This window comes from Mauremys mutica, chromosome 7 (genome assembly GCF_020497125.1).
Source record: "Mauremys mutica isolate MM-2020 ecotype Southern chromosome 7, ASM2049712v1, whole genome shotgun sequence".
In the NCBI taxonomy this organism is placed as follows: Eukaryota; Metazoa; Chordata; order Testudines; family Geoemydidae; genus Mauremys; species Mauremys mutica.
Window position 1 is genome coordinate 32,632,515 of NC_059078.1, and position 20,527 is coordinate 32,653,041.

General features: G+C 59.7%; 1 protein-coding gene across 2 annotated transcripts; it reads right to left on the reverse strand.

Annotated features, from left to right (window-relative positions):
- Nucleotides 1-2,404: 2,404 nt before the first annotated feature.
- Nucleotides 2,405-19,983, reverse strand: RASGRP2 (RAS guanyl releasing protein 2). 2 transcript variants are annotated; one of them, XM_045025487.1, is made up of 17 exons: nt 19,884-19,983; nt 16,797-17,000; nt 14,844-14,946; nt 11,924-11,986; nt 11,430-11,561; nt 10,684-10,834; nt 10,264-10,437; nt 9,958-10,074; nt 7,944-8,225; nt 7,586-7,663; nt 7,079-7,201; nt 6,591-6,706; nt 5,991-6,132; nt 4,978-5,014; nt 4,233-4,391; nt 3,414-3,482; nt 2,405-3,052 (listed from the first exon to the last, which is right to left on the reverse strand). In XM_045025487.1, the coding sequence occupies exons 2-16, from the start codon at nt 16,867-16,869 to the stop codon at nt 3,424-3,426; spliced, it is 1,809 nt and encodes a 602-aa protein (XP_044881422.1). In that variant the 5' UTR covers nt 16,870-17,000; nt 19,884-19,983; the 3' UTR covers nt 2,405-3,052; nt 3,414-3,423. The 2 variants fall into 2 exon arrangements, with proteins under 2 accessions (XP_044881422.1, XP_044881421.1); XM_045025486.1 differs by having other exon boundaries at nt 7,574-7,663.
- Nucleotides 19,984-20,527: the final 544 nt, after the last annotated feature.

Below are 20,527 nucleotides of genomic sequence, written 5' to 3' on the forward strand. Positions count from 1 at the left end.
GCATTGCAAGTGGCGGGGAGACACACACACACACACACCCCCACATGGACCCACGCCACTGGGACCAGAAATGAACAGCGCAAGGAGACAGACCTAACACACACAGTGCTGCCCAAAGCAGCCCCTGCTGGGAGAGGCTGGTGCTGGAGTAGCCGGGATTTTCCCCCTGCAGCCAGCAGTCCCTGGAGCATCTCACTTATGGGTGTAAAGTGAGTTTTTAATCCCCGCCCAAGCCTCCCCCACATCCTGTGGCTCTTGCAGAGGGGGCTCCCACTGACTCCAGTGACTTTGCTGCTATATGGATCTGGCCCACCTGGGAACCGTTCCTATTGGCCAACTGGGAGCTGCTGCTTCCCCCACCCTCCCGGCTCATCCGTCAGCTGTAGCAGGGATATTAATCACTTTCCATAATGCCCCTTGCAGTCAGGTTGGGGACCCAGGTGTCCTTCAGCAGAAAGACATGCCCTGCCGTGCACACAAAGACTGTGCAGCAGGGAGCAGGGCAGGGACCCCGTCGGGGGCGCTCTCCCCTCGCAGCCTGTGCTGACCCCAGTGCCTCAGCGCGGTGCTAGAGGGCGCAGTGCTGCAATGGGGGCTTGCTTTTGGATGAGAACTAAAACCGATGGTCTAACCCACCCTAGGCATTACAATTCCTGGGGCAACCCCCCCTCCCCACAACACTGTGGTTTGAACCCTTGAGTCCTGGGCAGGTGCTAGGGCCAAGGATGACAGTCCAATTCAAGGCACCCTCAGTGCTCCCAAGCCAGGCACACGCCCCTGGAAATAAATATATAGATAAAGGCAACAAAAATCTATTTGCAGAGACCAGATTGTTCCATTAACGTTGTCTTTGTGAGATGGGGGGAGGGGGAGAATGTGTCTAACATGGTGGGTTGTGGGGGGCGGGGTGGGGGGTTGTGGCAGCATATTAAGGCCCAGCTCCTAATTTGAGGCCGGTATGACAGCAGCTGTGACATGTGCAATCCAGAATGATAAATATAATCTGTCACCCGGGCAAAATCAATATTGGTTTATTTATTTATTTTTTCTGTCTCGCGTGTGATTTGACAAGCAACGTTAGGGAAAAAAAATATAATCATGCTACAGATTTGCTTCCCCCCACCTCTCTTCTGGTGTCTGGGCTCTGTATAAAGAGATGCCCCACCCCAGAGGCAGCTGCATCTCAGCACCAGGAGAGAGATCCCTGTATAAACAGCCCCTGTGCTCCACCCCAGAGGCAGCTGCATCTCAGCACTAGGAGGGGGATCCCTATATAAACAGCCCCCCAATCCAGAGGCAGCTGCATCTCCTGCGTTCAGCACCCTGCTAGCCATTTCTCTGAGGCTGGGCTGGGGCATTACAGAAATGTCTGTCTCCTGGGTGAAGCACTAGCTGGCTGGCACGGAATGTGCTGACTCCGGGGCGGATTTGGCCAGGATGATCTGTCTGTTATTGACGTATTTATCAGAGCAATTTCCTCTTCCCATGTCACTGCGACACAAATAACCAGGCATGGTAGAGGGGCAGGTGTCTGGGAACAGGCACTGGGGGGAGTGGGGGGGGGGGAATGCTCCCGCTCTTGCACTGACACACAGCAGGGCTCACCCTGCCAGCAGGGGACACTGGGGACACATGGCTCCACTGAGCAGGGCTCCTTCCCTCCAGCAGGGAGTGACAGGGACACAGTCTCATTCCTCCACTAGGCACAAGAAGGACACACACACAGCGTAAGTCTCACTTCATCCAGCAGGGGCAACAGATACACAGACACGAGCTTCAGCAAAGAGGGAGGAGGACCCAACCCCTGACCCCTCCCTCAGCCAGTAACACATTAAGCCTCTAGCTTTGCAATGGGCTCCCTCCCCTAGAATCTTCCAGGGACAGACAGCAGGTCTCCCTCCTACATCTAGGAATAGAACCCAGGACCCTCAGCCCCCCCTCTAGCCACTAGACCCCACTCCCCTCCCACTACTGGGAATAGAACCCAGGAGTCCTGACCCCCAGCCCTGCCCTCTAACCACTAGACCCCATTCCCCTCCCAGCCATCCCTCAGCTCCAGAAGGCCTGTCAACACTGGTTCTCCACTTGTGAGGTAACTCCCTTCTCTTCATCTGTCATTATATAATTCCTGCATCTGTAATTTTCACTCCTTGCATCTGAAGAAGTGAGATTTTTTTACCCATGAAAGCGTATGCCCAAATAAATCTTAATCTTTAAAGTGCCACCAAACTCCTTGTTGTTTTTGTGGATACAGACGAACATGGCTACCCCCTGATAGGGGACAGGAAAGATGCAGAGATGGGGCTGGGGTTGGCAGGGGGCTCCCAATATGAGCTGGGGGGGGGCAGGGGCTGTGAGATGGACAGACGGACCCAAGTAGGGGACAGATGGGAACTGGGACCACTGGTTTTATTATATTTATTACATCTCTGAATCCTGTTGTTAGGTACAAATATACACAGCAAGGAATCTTTACAGCTGGGCCCACAGGGGAAGGGGGGTGTCCTGACTGTGACCCACACCCCACCCTCCCGCTCCCAAACCAACCCCCTTCACTCCCCCTCCATCATCAGCCACATGTATCGGGCCCCAGGCAACCTCCTCTTCCCTGCAGGGCAGGGGGGATACCCCAGGCAGCTCCCACCAGAGATGGGGAAGTCCTCCCACAGACCCACACTGGACCCTGATGCTGGAGCGCAGGAGGATGTGTTTGAGGGATGTCAGGCGAGATCTTACTAATTTCACAACCCCCTCCCCACATTAACTCATGTCTCCATCCCCCATTAATAGAACCCAGGAGTCCTGACATGCAGCCACCTCCCCGCCCCCTCAACTAGTAAAGGACCCATCCAATTGCCCCCAGAGCAGCTTCTGCACCCACTGGAAGGGCCGTCTCTCCCCCTTGCCCTACGCCCTCTCCTCAGACGCCCCTTTGCCTCGTCTCTGTGTCACCCCACAGTGGGGGAGCCGGGAAGTCAGCTGGCAGATTGGGGGGGGGACAGGAGATCCCAGCTTGGGAGGAAGAGCCACAGCTGGTGAGGAAGAGCAGACCCTAAAACACACAGAGCAGAGGGGTCAGTCTAGCTCTAACCACTACAGACCACTCCCCTCTCAGAGCCCAGAGCAAAACCTTCGAGCCCTGCCCCCCCCCATTCTACCCACTTGGCCAGAGGTTCTTAAACTGGGGTCAGAACCCCTCAGGGGGTCACGAGGTTATTACGTGGGGGGGTCGCGAGCTGTCAGCCTCTACCCAAACTCTGCTTTGCCTCCAGCATTTAGAATGGTGTTAAATATAAAACTGTGTTTTTAATGTATAAGGAGGGTTGCACTCAGAGGCTTGCTGGGTGAACGGGGGTCACCGGTACAAAAGCTTGAGAACCACTACACTAGGCCCCCTTCCCTTCCGCTCTTACGTGTTTGTCTTTATAAATGGACGTCGAAAACCCCGTCCTCCACATCCTGGACCTCCTCCTCGCGGATCTCTGCAGAGACACACATAGCTCTTTGCCGCTGCAACCCCAACGGAGCAGCCCACACTCCCACCACACGGGGGAGCCACTCAGCTAGGATTAATGATGGCCAGTACTCCCAAGGCACTTTGACAAGCACGGATCCCTCACATGCGCTGAGATGCAGCCTCCTCTGGGGGGGCGCAGGGGGGCTGTTTGTATAGGGACCCCTCCCAGTGCTGAGATGCAGCCTCCTGGGGGGTGGGAGTGCTGTTTACACAGGGATCCCTGACCTGGCACTGAGATGTGGCTGGCCCTGGGGTGAGGGCTGTTTATACTGAGGTCCCTCACCCAGCGCTGAGATGCAGCTGCCTCTGGGGTGGGATGTGGGGGCTGTGTAGACAGGAAGCCTGTGCGGAAGCAGGCTGGGATAACACAATGTGTTGGTTGCCAGGGGCCCATGATGGGGGTGTCTCAAAATAGCTGCCAGGGCTCAGAGCACCATTCCGCACCATCTGCAGCGACACAAACAGGAAGCAGCATAGTGCAGCATTATGGGCCAGCGCCGAGGCCTCGGCGGGGTCAGGAAATCGCATGGAGGAGGTGTTATCGGGCTTGCAAGCTGGCTTCCGGCACAACACCAGGGCCATGGCGAGAGCGGGGGAGGGGCTAGAGTCAGGTCTCCTGGGTTCTCTCCCAGCTCTAGTAGGGGAGTGCTGGAGGGGATGGGGGGCGCCCTTGGCTCTGGGCTAGGTGGGTGGGGCTGCCCCCCGGTGCCCATACCTGTGTGGCGCGGAGATCTGCAGGCCGGGCGGGGCAGTGAGAAGCTGAAGGAGCGGGCGGGGACGTGGGCAGGGCTGGCCAGGCTGAAACTCTTGGCCCGTTTGCGGCACTCCAGGGAGAGGTGCTCCCGGCACTGCCTGTGGCAGTTCACGCCGCAGCCTGGGGGGCAACAAGGGAGGTCAGGGGAGTGGGCCCTGCAGCTCCCCTGGGTGCAACCCCCCAAGGCCCCACACCTCCCCATATGCCCAGGTGCCTCACACACCTCCCTGGCCCCAGCTCCCCAATTCCCCCTGCACTTCCAGCTCCTCCATGCACCCCCACAGCCCAGCTCCCCAGTTCCCCTGGTGCAGCCCCGGAGCCCCAGCTCCCCTGGCGCACCCCTACAGCCCAGCTCCCCCCCTGCACCCCCACAGCCCAGCTCCCCAGTTCCCCTGGTGCAGCCCCGGAGCCCCAGCTCCCCTGGTGCAGCCCCACAGCCCAGCTCCCCCCCTGTACCCCCACAGCCCAGCTCCCCAGTTCCCCTGGTGCACCCCACGACCCAGTGCCCCCAATGCACCACTCCATCTTCTGCAAAGCACTCCCAGCTCCCCCACAGCTCACGCCTCCCTATATACTCCCAATGCACCCCTATATCTCCAGAATACAGCCACCCACAGCCTCTTTCCCACAGCGCAGCCACAGCTTCCCCCCAGGAACCCATAATTTACCCAGGCAGCCCCCTCCCCACTCTGCCCCCCATACTCACAGCGGCACTTTAACCCCTGTTTGTAGATTCCCAGTATCTGGGGAGAAAGATGCAAGGGGATGGGGTCAGCGAGGTGGGGAGGGGGCATGCTCAGTTACACTCCAGCAGTCGAATCGCTACAGTTGAAATGAGCTAATTTCACAAGATTTCGTTTCAGCTTTCTGTCCCAATTCAAAGTGTACAGTTCTCGGGATCTCCCATGGAACAGACAAGCCGAGCATCGACCAATGCTGGTGAGGGGGATGAGCTGACACTGGGACGCTTATCTCTGCTGTGATGCAGATGACTGGGGTGGGGGCTGTTTATATTGCTATCCCTCACCCAGCACTAAGTTGCAGCTGCCTCTGAGGTGGGACACGGGCTGTGTATAGAGGGTTCCCTGACCTGGCTGAGATGCAGCTGACTCTGGGGTGGGGGCTGTTTATACAGGGATCCCTCCCCTGGTGCTAAGATGCAGCTGGCCCTGGGGTAGGGCACATGGGCTGTTTATACAGGGATTCCCTCACCAGGCACTGAGATGCAGCTGTCTCTGGGGGGGCATGGGGGCTGCTTATACAGGGATCCCTTGCACAGTTATCCTAGGATAAAGGTGCCTTCCCCCCATAGAACTCATCCTCTGAGAACAGCGAAGTCCTTTACCCCCGTCTAACTGGGCCCTCTCTGGGTGAAGGGGTTCTCCTGTGATAACTAGGCCGGGACAAGCTGTTGTGTGCTGAGACGGGGTCTGCGTCTCTTCAGTCATCTCCTCTGCCCCTGTCCCAGGGGTCTAACCCCCTTTTGCCCTCTCCGTGGCTGCAACACACCCCACTAACGAGGGGGTATATTCCCTCGCGGAATCAACCCCCCCAGTCATTATGGGGGGGAAGGGAAACGGGGGCACCCATGTGGAACAAGCCCCCCAATCTATGGAGGGTGGCAGCTTGGGGGTCCTGTGTTCTCATGGGGAGGCCACAGAGGGCAGCCCCCAGAGCAACCAGCCTCCTGCACCCTCCCAGGGGGGAGCAGTGGCTCACCAGGCTCTTGCAGTGACGGCAGGACACAGGGTGCAAGAAGGTGGTCTCCTGGAAGCTGTGGATGAAGCCCATCTTCCCGTCCACCGCAGCACTGGACTTCATGAAGTACGAGATCATCTCCTCCCGGCTGATGCAGCCATCCCTGGGGGCACAGGGCGTCATGCTGGCAGCCAGGGCGCCCAGGTCTGCGCTTGGCTCTGGGCAGGGAGTGGGGGCCAGGGCGTCAGAGCTGGAGGCTGGGAGTCAGGATACCCGGGGTCTGCGCCCGGCTCTGGACAGGGAGTGGGGGCCAGGGCGTCGGAGCTGGGGGCTGGGAGTCAGGATGCCCGGGGTCTGCGCCCGGCTCTGGACAGGGAGTGGGGGCCAGGGCGTCAGAGCTATGGGCTGGGAGTCAGGATGCCCGGGGTCTGCACCTGGCTCTGGGTGGGGCCTGAGGTCAGGGGGGTAGAGCTGGGGGCTGGGAGTCAGGACTCCCAGGTTCCAACAAAGCAAGAAAGCATTATGGGGGATGAGGCTTCTAGGAGGAGGCCTGGCCCCAGTACCTCACCCCTCCTTCTGGTGTGAGGGGCCCACGGGGTTCCCCCCTTCCTGTGCACTCACTGGTTCTCATCCAGGTCCCCAAATTTGCAGAGGTAGGGGAAGTTGTTGCGGATTATTTTGAATTCCTCCTGGGAGATGTGGCCGTCTCCGTCCACGTCGAAATTCCGGAACACGGACTGCAGGGGGCAGCAGAGAGCGGAGGGAGAGTCAGCCCTAGCAGTATGCCACCCCCTACACAGCCCCATGCACAGGAACAAGGAGTGGGGCGGGGGGGTACTGCAGCGCCCCCGGGCTGCCAGCCCCGCACCCGGGTCTTTCCTCCCGGCCTCAGGCCACATGGACTGCAGGGGGCAGCAGAGAGCAGAGGGAGGGGTACGCCACCCTCTATGCAGCCCCAGAGCCGCTCCCCCCGCCCCCCCCCACAGACTGCAGGGGGTAGCAGAGACTTGGGGGGGGTCAGTTTAAGGTACCCTGCCCTGACACACAGTCTCAGAGCGCCCCCCACCCACAGAAACTCAGAGCATGGTGTCCAAGGCCCCTGCTCTCACCTCTACCATCTTCTCAATGTGTGTCCGCACCAGTGTCTGGTCCGGTTTGGGTTTCACAGCCAAGGCCCACTCATCTATGTCAGCTGGTCGGCTTGGGGGGGAACAGGAAGTGGGGCTGGATGGCTGCATGGACATACAGAGACATATTCTCTGAGTGATCCCCTGGCCAACGCTGAGATGCAACCAGCTCTGGGGTGGAGCGCAGGGGCTGTTCATACCACGATCCCTCGCCCGGTGTTGCAGCCCCAGGGGCTGGAGCTCGAGGGTGTTAGTGAACGTGTGGGACCCGGCAGCCCCCTCTCTCTGGACAGGAAGCTCAGCCCCCAGGGAGCAGAGCGGAAGGCAGCTGCGAATGCGCCTGGGAACCAGCTGCTGGGGCCGGATGGGACAGAGACGCCATGGCCTGCTGCTCCCCCCCATTCCCCACAGGGGGCAACTGAAGGGTCATGGCCCTGGGGGGCACGGGGCACAGGTCACACCACATTGTGCACTCACACACGCACTCACGGCCGACTTGCCACGGGGCTCTCTCTGTAGCGACAGCTGGTAGATCTCCTCCTCCGTCTGGTACTGATCCAGCGACACCTGGGGGAGCACAGCCCATCAGACAGTGGGGTTGGGGGGTTCACCAGGAGCTGGCTGACAAGGTTGGCGTTGGCCTCGGAGAGCGGTTTAATGGTCTAGGGTGCAGGGAGTTACGGGTGGAAGGGAGTGCACTGCAGGTTGGGATGTAATGAGGGATGCAGTGGCGGGTCTGGGATGCAATCGGAATGCAATGAGGTTCAGGAGTTGGAGTGCAGGTGGTACTATGGGGGTGCAGTGAGAGGTCCAGCAGTTGGGGTGCAATGGGGGTGCAGGGTCTCACTGTGAGCAGGTTGATGAGGTCCATGTTGGCCTCGAAGGGCGGTTTGATGCTCTGCACCAGCACCAGCTCGTTGAGGATCCCGAAGAGCTGCTGCATCTTGGTGCCGTTGACGCGGGTGTGGGCCCGGTCCAGCCAGTCCGGCAGTGCCACGTGCACAGCCACCAGGTCCTTGAGGTGCACGCCCAGGATGGGGAAGCGGAAGCCGACGCACTCGGCTAGGCGGCGCCGATAGCGGCTGTAGTTCCCCAGCGAGGTCACCAGCTCCGTCATGGACTCCCACAGCTGGGAAGGACGAGGGGGGGTGTCAGGGGCTGCGCCCAGAGCAAACCCCCAGCCTTGCCCCAGAGCTCTCCCGACCCCCCAACCCCGCCCCAGACCTCAGCCTCGCCCCAGAGCTCCCCCAACACCACCCCAGAGCTCTCCTGACCCCCCAACCCCGCCCCAGACCCCAGCCTTGCCCCAGAGCTCCCCCAACCCCACCCCAGAGCTCTCCCGACCCCCCAACCCCGCCCCAGACCCCAACCTCGCCCCAGAGCTCTGCTGACCCCCCAACCCCGCCCCAGACCCCAACCTCGCCCCAGAGCTCTCCTGACCCCCCAACCCCGCCCCAGACCCCAACCCCACCCCAGAGCTCTCCCGACCCCCCAACCCCGCCCCAGACCCCAACCTCGCCCCAGAGCTCCCCCAACACCACCCCAGAGCTCTCCCGACCCCCCAACCCCACCCTAGACCCCAGCCTCACCCCAGAGCTCCCCCAACACCACCCCAGAGCTCTCCCAACCCCGCCCCAGACCCCAACCTCGCCCCGAGCTCTCCTGACCCCCCAACCCCACCCCAGACCCCAACCTCGCCCCAGAGCTCTCCTGACCCCCCAACCCCGCCCCAGACCCCAACCCCACCCCAGAGCTCTCCCGACCCCCCAACCCCCCCCTAGACCCCAGCCTCACCCCAGAGCTCCCCCAACACCACCCCAGAGCTCTCCCAACCCCGCCCCAGACCCCAACCTCACCCCGAGCTCTCCTGACCCCCCAACCCCGCCCCAGACCCCAACCTCGCCCCAGAGCTCTCCTGACCCCCCAACCCCGCCCCAGACCCCAACCCCACCCCAGAGCTCTCCCGGCCCCCCAACCCTGCCCCAGACTCCAGCCTCACCCCAGAGCTCCCCCAACACCACCCCAGAGCTCTCCTGACCCCCAACCCCGCCCCAGACCCCAACCTCGCCCCAGAGCTCTCCTGACCCCCCAACCTCACCCCAGAGCTCTCCCGACCCCCCAAACTCCTCCAGACCCCAACCTCACCCCAGAGCTCTCCCAACCCACCAACACCGCCCCAGAGCTCCCCACCCCCACCCCAGAGCTCTCCCGACCCCCCAACCCCGCCCCAGACCCCAACCCCACCCCAGAGCTCTCCCGGCCCCCCAACCCTGCCCCAGACTCCAGCCTCACCCCAGAGCTCCCCCAACACCACCCCAGAGCTCTCCTGACCCCCAACCCCGCCCCAGACCCCAACCTCGCCCCAGAGCTCTCCTGACCCCCCAACCTCACCCCAGAGCTCTCCCGACCCCCCACACCCCTCCAGACCCCAACCTCACCCCAGAGCTCTCCCAACCCACCAACCCCGCCCCAGACCCCAGCCTCACCCCAGAGATCCCCCAACCCCCAACACCACCCCAGACCCCAACCTCACCACAGAGCTCCCCCGATCCCCCAACCCCAGCCCAGAGCTCCCCTGACCCCTCAACCCCACCCCAGACCCCAACCTCGCCCCAGAGCTCCCCTGACCCCACCCCAGAGCTCTCCCGATGCCCTCCACACCACCCCAGAACCCAACCTCACCCCAGAGCTCTCCCGACCCGAACCCTGCCCCAGAGCTCCCCCAGCCCCCCAACACTGTCCCAGACCCCCCCAAGATCCCAACCCCACCCCAACGCCTGATTGTCATCCCATCCTTCAGCATTGCCCCAGCCCCTCGAGTATCACCCTGGCCCACTTCCCCCCGGCCCTGCACCCTGTACCTTGGTGGTCTCAGAACTGACGTGGCTGTGGGTCTCTTTGAGGCGGGAGATGGAGCTGTGACTTAGCCCCCCCACCACAGCCATCAGCGTGTTGAAATTCTGCAGCTGTAGGAGTCTCTGCAGGGATGGCCGGCCAGAGGGGGAGCCAGCGAGGGATGGTGGAGATGGGTGGGGGAGACAGAGGTCAGATTAGTTCCAAGGATGGAGGAGTGGGGCCCGGGGGACATTCACACCTGGAGCCCAGCTGGGGCTCAGCATACAATGGGCCAGCAGGGGGCTGTGGGTCAGGATTGAGGGGCCCCTCACCTGCGCCACCAGGATGAAGCGGGTGATGACCTGCGCCCGCTGCTGGGCGGTCGGCTTGCTCAGCACCATGAGCTGCACCCATTGTGAGACGCTGTTGAAAAGGGTGATGAACCGCTCCAGGATGGGGTTGTTCACAGTGCAGCCGTGCATGACGAAGCTGTGATAGTCCTGGAACTGGGATGGAAACAGGGAGTCAGGGCCTGCCCCACGCGGGGGGGGGGGGTAACATAGGGGCTGTGGCAGTGCCTGCCCCAGGGGGGAGCATGGGGGTTCAGTGCCTGCCCCACGGACATAGAGGGTGGGGAAGTGCCTGCCCCATGGGGGGAGGAAAGGTCATTCCCAAAGCAGCCCTCCACCCCCAGCAGCCTCCCCAGCCCCTTGGCAGCGCCTCCTGGCTGCCGCAGGGTCTCCGCCCCGCACCAGGATCTTGCAGAAGGAGCGGTACTCCAGGTAGGTGAGATGCTCCGCCAGCTCAGAGGACTCCAGGTGGTCAAAGAGCAGTGACATCTTGCGTTTCTTCGGGGCCACTGGGTTGCGCTGGGTCACTTGGCGCTTCCACTTGTAGGTAGGGCTGGGGGGGGCACAGCCAGAGGGGGAATGTCAGAGCCAAGCCAGTCTTTGCACCCAAACTGCCGGCACATGCTCTTCTCGCACATGTATGCACAGCCCAGAGACCCCTGCGAGCTCCCACACCCCGTGCACATGCACACATGCCATGTGCAAACACACACCTTGTGCACTCCCACACACACACACACCATGTGCAGACACACACCTCGTGCATTCACACACACACCACGTACATATACATATGTCCTGAGCACTCCCATGTGCATGTCCCGCTCATGCCCACACAAACATGCCCCATGCACTCCCCCACACACATGCACAGTGCACACACACACACACAACAGACACATTCACAAGCGTGCACTGGAACACCCCTGTACACATGCTTGTGCCCCAGCTCACACTCCCTCCTCAGCCCATACAGGCCCCCTGCTCACACACAGGGTGCTGTCGGGGTGACAGCTGCTCTGGGACACCTCACCCCTATCCCTGACCCTCCCATTCCCTCAGCTCCCCACCACCTCAACCCCATCCCCACACCCTCTCAGATCCCCCCCAACTCCTCCACTCCCCGTGCTCCCACCCCCACCACATACACATTCTCAATGTCGATGAGGTTGCTGTGGCGCCGGTTCCCCTCGCGGCCCAGAACCTCCTTTAGCTCCTTGATCTGCTCTGCTAGCTCCAGGTTCAAATCAAACTCCGCCGGGAATGCTGAGATCCAGTACCTGGGGGGGGCGGGGGGAGGGGTAACGACAGCCAACACGCGGAACACAGCCACCTCTGGGATGGGGAGCAGGGACTGTTTGTACAGGGATCCCTCACCCAGCACTGAGATGAAGCCAACTCTGGGGTGGGATGTGGGGGCTGTTTATACAAGGATCCCTCACCCAGCACTGAGATGATGCTGCCTCTGGGGTGGGGCACAGAGGCTGTTTATACAGGGATCCCTCACCCGGTGGAAAGATGCCCTATGTTGAGTCCCCTGCTGCTCCCTGCAGCAGTGTGCCCTTGAATGCCGCACTGGGGCCAGCTTTGCCCCGGAGGTTTGAAAATGCTGCCCAGAAATGTGGGGCTCCTCCAGACTCACCTCACCAGGTGGCAGGTTTTCACCTGCAGGGAGCTGCTTTCTGAGCTACGAGACTCTTGGTAGGTGCAAGGGCAGAGTTAAGGTGAATTCCACATTGCAGGCACAGGAGACTGGGGGAAGGGGGAGAAAGGGGGAGGAGTTGGGGGTGGAGCTGGGCCATGGCTTTAGGGCCCTTGGACCCGGCTAGGAGGAGTCAGTGTTCTAGAAACACAGCAATGCGGGGCTGAAAGGGACCTCCAAAGGTCACCAAGTCCAGCCCCCCGTGCTGAGGCAGGGCCAAGCAAACCCAGAGCATCCCTGACAGGTGTTTGTCCAGCCTGTTCTTACCACCTCCAGTGATGGGGAGTCCGCAGCCTCCCCCAGAAGCCTGTTCCAGAGCTTAACTAGCCTGAGAAAGTGTTTCCTAAAAGCCAACCTACTTCTCCCTTGCTGCAGATTAAGCCCATGACATCTGGTCCTACCTCCAGTGCACGTGGAGAACAGCTGACGACCGTCCTCTTCAGAACAGTCCTGAACATATTGGAAGACGGTCAGCAGGTGTCTCCCCATCCCCGTCTTTTCTCAAGCCTAAGCATGCCCAGCTTTTTAGCCTTTCCTCCCAGGGCAGGTTTTTAGACCTTTTATCATTTTTGTTGCTCGCCTCTGTATGCTCTCCACTTTCTCCACAGCTCTCCTAAAGCCTGGCCCCCAGACCTGCATGCTGTACTCCAGCTGACGCCTCCCCAGTGCCAAGTAACATCTCCAGTGTCTTACACACGCCTCTCCTGTTAACACAGCCCAGACAATAACAGCCTTTTCCACAATGGCATCACACTGTTGGCTTAGATTCCCTTGGTGAGCCAACCCCTAGATCCTTTTCAAGAGGACTATCACCTAGGCCAGGGGTAAGCAACCTATGGCACGTGTGCCGAAGGTGGCACGTGAGCTGATTTTCAGTGGCACTCACGCTGCCTGGGTCCTGGCTACCAGTCCGGGGGGCTCTTCATTTTAATTTAATTTTAAATTAAGCTTCTTAAACATTTGAAAAACCTTATTTACTTTACATACAACAATAGTTTAGTTATATATTATAGACTTATAGAAAGAGACCTTCTAAAAACATTAAAATGTGTTACTGGCACACGAAACCTTAAATTACAGTGAATAAATGAAGACTTGGCACAGCACTTCTGAAAGGCTGCCGACCTCTGACCTAGCCAGTCCGTCCCCATTTTGTCATTTCTCCTTCCTCAGTGCAGTCCTTTGCACTTGTCTTTATTGAATTTCATCTTCTTCTTTCAATTCTCCAATTTCTCAAGGTCATTCTGAATTCTAATCCTGTCCTCCAAACTGCTCACAACCCCCACAGCTTAGTGTCATCCGCCAGTTTTATAAACCTACTCTGCACTGCATCACCCAAGTCATTAATGAAAATATTGACTAGCCCCAGATCCAGAACTAACCCCTCTGGGATTCCACTCGATACATCCTCCCGGTTTGACAGAGAACCACTGATAAACTGTCCTCAAAGAGCAGCTTTCAACCAGTTCTGCACCCACCTTCTAGCAATTTCATCTAGACAATATTTCCCTAGTCTGCTTATGAGACTGGGTCAAAAGCGTTACTAAAATCAAGATCTATCATGTCTACTGCTTCCCCCCAGCCACTAGGCCAGTAACCCTGTTAACGAAGGATATTAGGCTGGTTTGGCAGGATTTGCTCTTGACAAACCCACGCTGGCTATTTCTTATAACCCTATTATCTTCCAGGGACTTACAAACTGATTGTTCAAGAACTTGTTCCGGTGTCTTGCCAAGTTTGGAAGTTAGGCTGCCTGGTCTATAATCCCTGAGGTCCTCTGAGTTCCCCCATTTAGAGACAGGTGCTATGTCTGCCCTTCGCCAGTCCCCGAGGACCTCATCCGTCCTCCATTTCTCAAAGACAATCGCTAACAGCTCCCAGATTGCTTCAGCGCCTGGTGAATTGCACCAGATCCTGCCAACTTGAATAGACTGAACGCCTCTAAATACTCTTTAACCTGCTCTTTCCCTATCTGGCCTGCGTTCCTCCCCCCTTCTTGTTAATATTCATTGTGCTGAGTACCTGTCACCATTAACCATGTTAGTGAAGACTGAAGCAAAATAGGCATTAAACCCCCCAGCTTTCTTGATGCCATCAACTAGCTCGCCTTCCTCAGAAAGCAGTGGACCTGCACTTTCCTTCATCTTTCTCTTGCTCCCAGTGTTTCTAAAGAACCTCTTCCGACTGCCTTTCTGTAACTCATTTTGTGCCTTAGCCTCTCGGATTTTGCCCCTACCTGCTGGTGCAATTCTTCTGTGCGCCTCTTGTCCACATCTGCACTTTTTGAGGGATTCTTCCTTGCTTTTAAGATTGTTAAAGAGCTCCAGAGGGAGCCACCTTGGCCTTTTCGTGTCTTCCCTTCGCATCAGCCTACTTTGCTGTTGGGCCTTTAACACTGTCTCGCTGAGAAACTCCCAGCTTTCTCCCTTCGATTTGCTTCCACTGGGACCTTAGCTCCCAGTTCTCTGATCTGTTGAAGGCCTTTTTTTTTCTGAAGCCCATTGTCCTGATCCTGCTGCCCCCACTCCTTCCTTTCCTTAGAGTCATGAAATAGTGTCACTTTCACCCAGATTGCCTTCTGCCTTCACATGCACAATCAACTCCTCACTGTTGGTCTGAGGTGTTGTTGAAATGTATGTGGACCCCCCGGTCCTGCAGGGGTCCCCCGGTGAGCCCCAGCTGGGGAGACAGCCAGCTAGAAGAATAAGCTAGCTCTGTCCTCACCAGCCAGGGATACGTGCTTTGTGAAGGGAGGGGGTGCCCAGAAGGGAAAGGGGGGCAGTAGGGTGCCCCAAGGCAGGTGGGAGGGTGAATGAGGGAAAGAGGTGCAGGAAGGGGGGTGAAGGGCTCATAAGGATATATGTGCAGCAGCTTGGCGGCCAGCTGGGAGGAGGGGATGTACCAGGGATGCATCATCAGGAACATTCGCACCAGCTGGGGGTCCCGCACCTTCCCCTCATTGTCTGCAAGAGAGAGTAGGCCCTGCTCAGAGACCCCCTGCAACCCCTCACCCCACTCAGAGACCTCCCACAATCACCCACCCCGCTCAGAGATCCCGCAACCCCCCACCCTGCTCAGACCCTCCCCACTACTCAGAGACCCCTCACAGCACCCTACCCCGTTCAGACCCACCCCATTACTCACACACCCCCGCAACCCCGGACCCTACTCAGAGACCCACCCTGTTCAGAGATCCCACAACCACCCACCCCTCTCAGACCCCCCCCACTACTCAGAGACCCCCTGCAACCACCCACCCTGCTCAGAGACCTGTCCCACAAACTCCCATCCCACAACCTCCCACCCCTCTCAGAGACCCCCCCGTAACCTCCCACCTCGCTCAGAGACCCCCTACAGACTCTTAGTCTGCTCAGAGACCCCTCATCCCACTCAGAAACCCCCAACACTACTCAGAGACCCCACCCCCACAACCCCACCCCCTACTCAGAGACCCCACCCTGCTCAGAAACCTCCGCAATCCCCCACTCTGCTCAGAGATCCCCCACCCTGCTCAGAGATCCCCCCAAAACCCTTCAACCCGCCCACACAGAGACCCCCTACAACCCAACCCGCTCAGAGACCCCCACTGACTCCCCAACCCAGAGACCCCAGTGATCTCCTCCCTGACTCAGCACCCCCTGTTGGCCCCCAACCAAAGGTGAAAGTAAGCCGGTCCGGTCCGGTCTGGTCTGGCGTACCGGCAAGAGCCAGTACACCGTGCCGGACCGCACTGGCTTCCGCGGAGGGGATTTAAAGGGCTCTGGGATCCCCACCGCAGCGGGCAGCCCAGAGCCCTTTAAATCCCGCCCGCAGCTCAGGAGGCCGGGCTGGGGCCGGATTTAAAGGGCTCAGAGCTCCCGCGGCTGCGGGCAGCCCAGAGCCCTTTGAATCTTGCCGGAGCTGCGGTGGGGATTTAAAGGGACCAGAGCTCTGCGGCGGCCGGAGCCCTGGGGGGGTCCCAGTCACCTCTGCATCTGGGAACCCCGGGTTGATTTAAAGGCCCTGGGGCTCCCAGCCACAGCCGGTGCCCCAGGGCCTTTAAATCTTGAGAGGCCCCGCCTCTTCTGGTTGAGGCCACGCCCCTTCAGGACTCCGGCAGTCCTGTAAATTACTTTCACTCCTGCCCCCTACGCACTCAGATTACATCTGCACAGCCTTTGGCAGTGAGGCTGAGAGCTCGGCCGCAGACTTGCAGACATTGCTGGGCAGACACCGCTGTGTGGACATTGCAGCTCGGGCTGTGAAGCCTGGGGGCGGAGGTCTCCCGCCCAGGTCACAGTGTCTACACAGCTATTCTTAGCCCCGGGGCACAAGCCCTAGGACCCTGCATCTGTTGCCCCAGTCTCCGAGACTCGCTGTATGGCTGCCACTGTAGCCACAGAGAGACCCCCACACACACACACCGCACAGCAACCTGTACTGACCCTGCTCCCTGCAGCACAGCGCCCCCTAGCCCCTCACCAGGGCACTGGGGTCAGCACTGATTGCAAGGGGAGAACGCCCCTTGCTGAGCCCCCACCCTCCTCCCCACAGCACAGTGCCCCCAGCCCCTCACTGGGGTCAGCACTGATTACAAGGGGGAGAGCACCCCTGGCTGAGTCCCCGCCCTACTCCCTGCAGCACAGCACCCTCTAGGGGTCAGGACAATTGACCCTATAGGTTGAAGAAAACCCCAAACCCCTTGGGCAGCCCCAGCCCTCCATATGCCACCTCCCCAGGCTCACATCCCACCTCACCCCTTACAGCCACCTGCACCAACAACCCCTTCTCCCCACACATGCTCCTAAATAACAGCTCCCCCCCAGTGCATTACCAAAGGCCTCAATGCAGCCCTGCAGCAGCTCCTCAACCGTACAGCCCTTGTCCAGGTCCAGTGTCTCGCTCATCTCTGCTCCTCCCGCGCCGGCCAGCTCCCCCTCTGCCAGCCTGGGGTCCCACCGCAGACAAGTGCTGCCCAGCTCAGGGGCAATGTGTCAGCGGCCCCCTAAGATCTGGGATCCCTGGCGAGAACCTGCCACTGAAAGAGGAGATGGGGCTAGAGTTATAACTCTTACGAGATGCAGCCGCCTCTGGGGCAGGGGAGCTGTTTCTACAGAGATCACTTGCCTGAGGCTGAGGTGCACAGGGGTCAACGCTGCCCAGAGGGGTAGTTGCAGAGATCAGCCAAGGGAGGCTGTCCAGGGTCTAGGGAGTTTCTGTTCCCTTCGCCCTGATGCTGTGAACACTGGGGGAGGGAGAGTTTGTTGCAAAACAAAACAGCTAGAGAATTTCGGGTAAAGTTGCAAAATGTTTCCTCCATCCTGGCTTCCTGCCTTGGCCTGGGTCAGAGACGGGCCCTGCTTTGCCCCTGGGAGTGTAGAAGTATGTGGGGCCTTTCCCCTCCATGGAGCACGGACTCCGATTTGGTTCCGGGGTGGGAAGACTGGCTGGCTTGGGGATGGGGGAATGAGAAATGGGCCTTCCTCCTCTAAGTTACAGTCTGCCACTTTGACCCTAAAAACACAAAGCATGTGCAACCTCACAACATCCCAGCAGGAAAAACTGCAGCAGAGAGATTAGCCCATGATCACAGAGTGGGGAAATAGAACCCAGGAGTCCTGGCTCCCTAGCCCCCCCTGCTCTCCTCCACTAGACCCTGCTCTCCACCCAGAGCTGGGGACAGAACCCAGGCATCCTGGAACCCAGCCCCAAGTTCTTCTGACCTTGCACAAAGCCCGAAGGAGCAGCTCCTGCAGCTGGGGCCCGCTGAGCTATTCTGAGCCCCGTGGCTGTTAAAGGACCGGGATGGAATTTATAAGTGGCCTTTTGCATAGTAACATCGCTTAGAGGGTGAGGAGAGGCGGGGGACTGTCTGCTCTTTGGTTGGGGGGCTGTAAAGAGGGGGTGATCCTAGGTGGAAAGCAAGTTCCCGGGCTCTATCCCCCCGGTAAAGCTATCTAAGGGTTAAACGTGACAACAGGGGATTGGGTCAGATCCAGAACCAAGGAATGTTTGGAGAGAGATGAAGGACCCAGGAATCCGGCCACAGTGACTCAGGCTGAGAGATTAATTTAGACAAGGGCTCACATCTCGGGAATTCGAGCTCACTGTGTGCAGAGCTGGAATCTAGGGAACAGCTCCTGATGGATTAGCAATTGGGGAGGAGGGGGCGGATCAGGGGCCTGGTGCGCAAGGTGCCATGCGTATCTGGGATCCAGTGGGAATGGGTTTAGATCTGTGTTGTAAATCCCTGCATAAACAGCACCTCCCCAGAAGTGGCTGCATTTCAGCACCAGGCAAGGGCTCCTTGTATAAACACCCCCATGTCCCACCCCAGAGTTGTCTGCATCTCAGCATCAGGCAAGGGATCCCTTTGTGTAATTGCTCTGTAGTAAGACAAGATTATTATTAATCTTTTAAGACAAGCTTTTGTGTGTGCAACTTACCACGCTGTAAATTGACGGTTGGGGTTTCTTGCAGTGTTATTTTTAGGCAGCTTTTTGTTCATGGTTAGTTAGAAGAGGAATAGAAGCAACACTGAGTGAGTGAGCTGAGGGGGGAGGACTGAACGAAAGGCATTTGGGGGGACGGTCCCTCTTTTCCATCTGGCTGTTTGTTTGCACAGCACCTCCTACTAACTGCATGTCTCTCACATAGGCACCAGCCATGTTGCAAAATATCAATCAAAATACAGTGTTGCCAAATGTCAGTTGCCTCACAGTCATCTCTGGGATAAACACACGCCACCACACACACATTGTACACACTGTATGCAGCATAAACACACAGTCGCACTGCACACACACGCACTATCACACAGCTTTGCCAAGACACAGTTCTGCTGCACACGATACCGCACTGCACACACCTGGCCCGTAGTGTACTGTGTGCACACACACACACACACACACAGCCATCCTGCATGCACTATACTGCACTGCACACCCCTCAACCATAGTGTACAGTGTGCACAGACACACACACACAGCCATCCTGTATGCACTATACTGCACACCCCTCGACCATAGTGTACTGTGTGCACAGACACACACACGGCCATGCTGCATGCACTACACCGCAGTGCACACACCTGGCCCATAGTGTACTGTGCACACACAGGCACAACCATACTGAACCCAAAATGAAAGCACCTCTCCCCGGTGATATGGGCCCCCACTCTTCAGTCAGGACCACTAAGCTATGGCTCTGAGGCACCTGCTCCCTGCCCCCATCACTGCCTTTAGAGCCCCCCATTAGCCACCCATTATGCCTCCCAGTCCACCCGCCACCCTTCCAACCCCATTCAGCCCCCCACAATTAATTGGGGATTATAACCCAGGGCAGTGCTAGCTCAGCAGCCCCCACCCATCCCCAAAGTGGGGGTGGCACAGGGAGAGCCCCCATGTTCCTCCCTTGTGTGTGGGGGGGAAGTGCAGTCCCTTCCCCCACCAGCCAGGGCGCCAGGGGTTGGTGTGACAGTGGCAGGCAGCTGATGTGATGGGGGCAGGGGAGGGGGTGTCGTGATGGGGGGAGTGGGTGGAGGGCAGGGGGAGCAGTGTGACAAGGCTGGTGTGATGGGTGAAGTGGGCAGGAAGGGTGGCGTGCAGGGGGCAGGAGGGTCCGTGCGATAGGGCAGGGGAGGGGGATGGTGTGAAGGGGGGTCGGTGTGATGGGGTGAGGGGTGGAAATCGGTGTGACCGGGGCCGTCCGGCTAGAGACACGGGGCTGAGCCCCAGTAAACTCGTCTCACAGGTGGGAGTGACTTTCACTCCCTGGGCCCCTGCGGCCGATCGGGGCCGGCGCCCCCTAGAGGGGCAGGCGCAGGCCCCGTCCCGCTCCCCGGCCCCTGAGCAGCCAGCCCCCCGTCCCGGGGCCGGCGCCCCCTAGAGGGGCAGGCCCGGGTCCCCCCCGCGCGGCTCACCCGGCTCCGCTCGGCTCCTGTGCTGGGCGATATTCAAACGCGGCCGGGCTGCACAATGCGGCTTGTGTCTCCTTATCACCCCCCCGCCCCGACTTCCTCCCGCTGCCGGCTCGGGGAGGGTCGTGCGGGTCCAAACGCCGCCTGCTCCGCCCGCCGCATGGAGCGCCCCGGCCGGGCCGCCTGCCCCGCAGCTGGGGGGCGCCCCGGGCCAGGGGGCTGGGCGGGGGGCTCAGCAGGCGGGGGAGGGGGGAGGGGGGACGGCAGCGGACCGAGGGGGCTGGGCGGGGGGCTCAGCAGGCGGGGGGCTCAGCAGGCGGGGGGGGCAGCGGACCGAGGAGGCTGGGCGGGGGTCTCAGCAGGCGGGGGGAGGATGCAGCAGGTGCGGGGGGGGGGCAGCGAACCGAGGAGGCTGGGCGGGGGTCTCAGCAGGCGGGGGGAGGATGCAGCAGGTGCGGGGGGGGGCAGCGAACCGAGGAGGCTGGGCGGGGGTCTCAGCAGGCTGGGGGGGATGCAGCAGGTGCGGGGGGGGCAGCGGACCGAAGAGGCTGGGCGGGGGTCTCAGCAGGCTGGGGGGGATGCAGCAGGTGCGGGGTGGGGGCAGCGGACCGAGGAGGCTGGGCGGGGGTCTCAGCAGGCTGGGGGGA

Excerpts from the sequence above, each read along its gene's own strand:
- RASGRP2 (XM_045025486.1), bottom strand. The coding sequence starts at position 16,869 with ATGAGCGAGACACTGGACCTGGACAAGGGCTGTACGGTTGAGGAGCTG. Across the intron at positions 10,075-10,263 it reads GCTTCATCCTGGTGGCGCAG|AGACTCCTACAGCTGCAGAA; the intron begins GTGAGGGGCCCC and ends CCATCCCTGCAG. Across the intron at positions 5,015-5,990 it reads GCCGTCACTGCAAGAGCCTG|ATACTGGGAATCTACAAACA; the intron begins GTGAGCCACTGC and ends CTTTCTCCCCAG.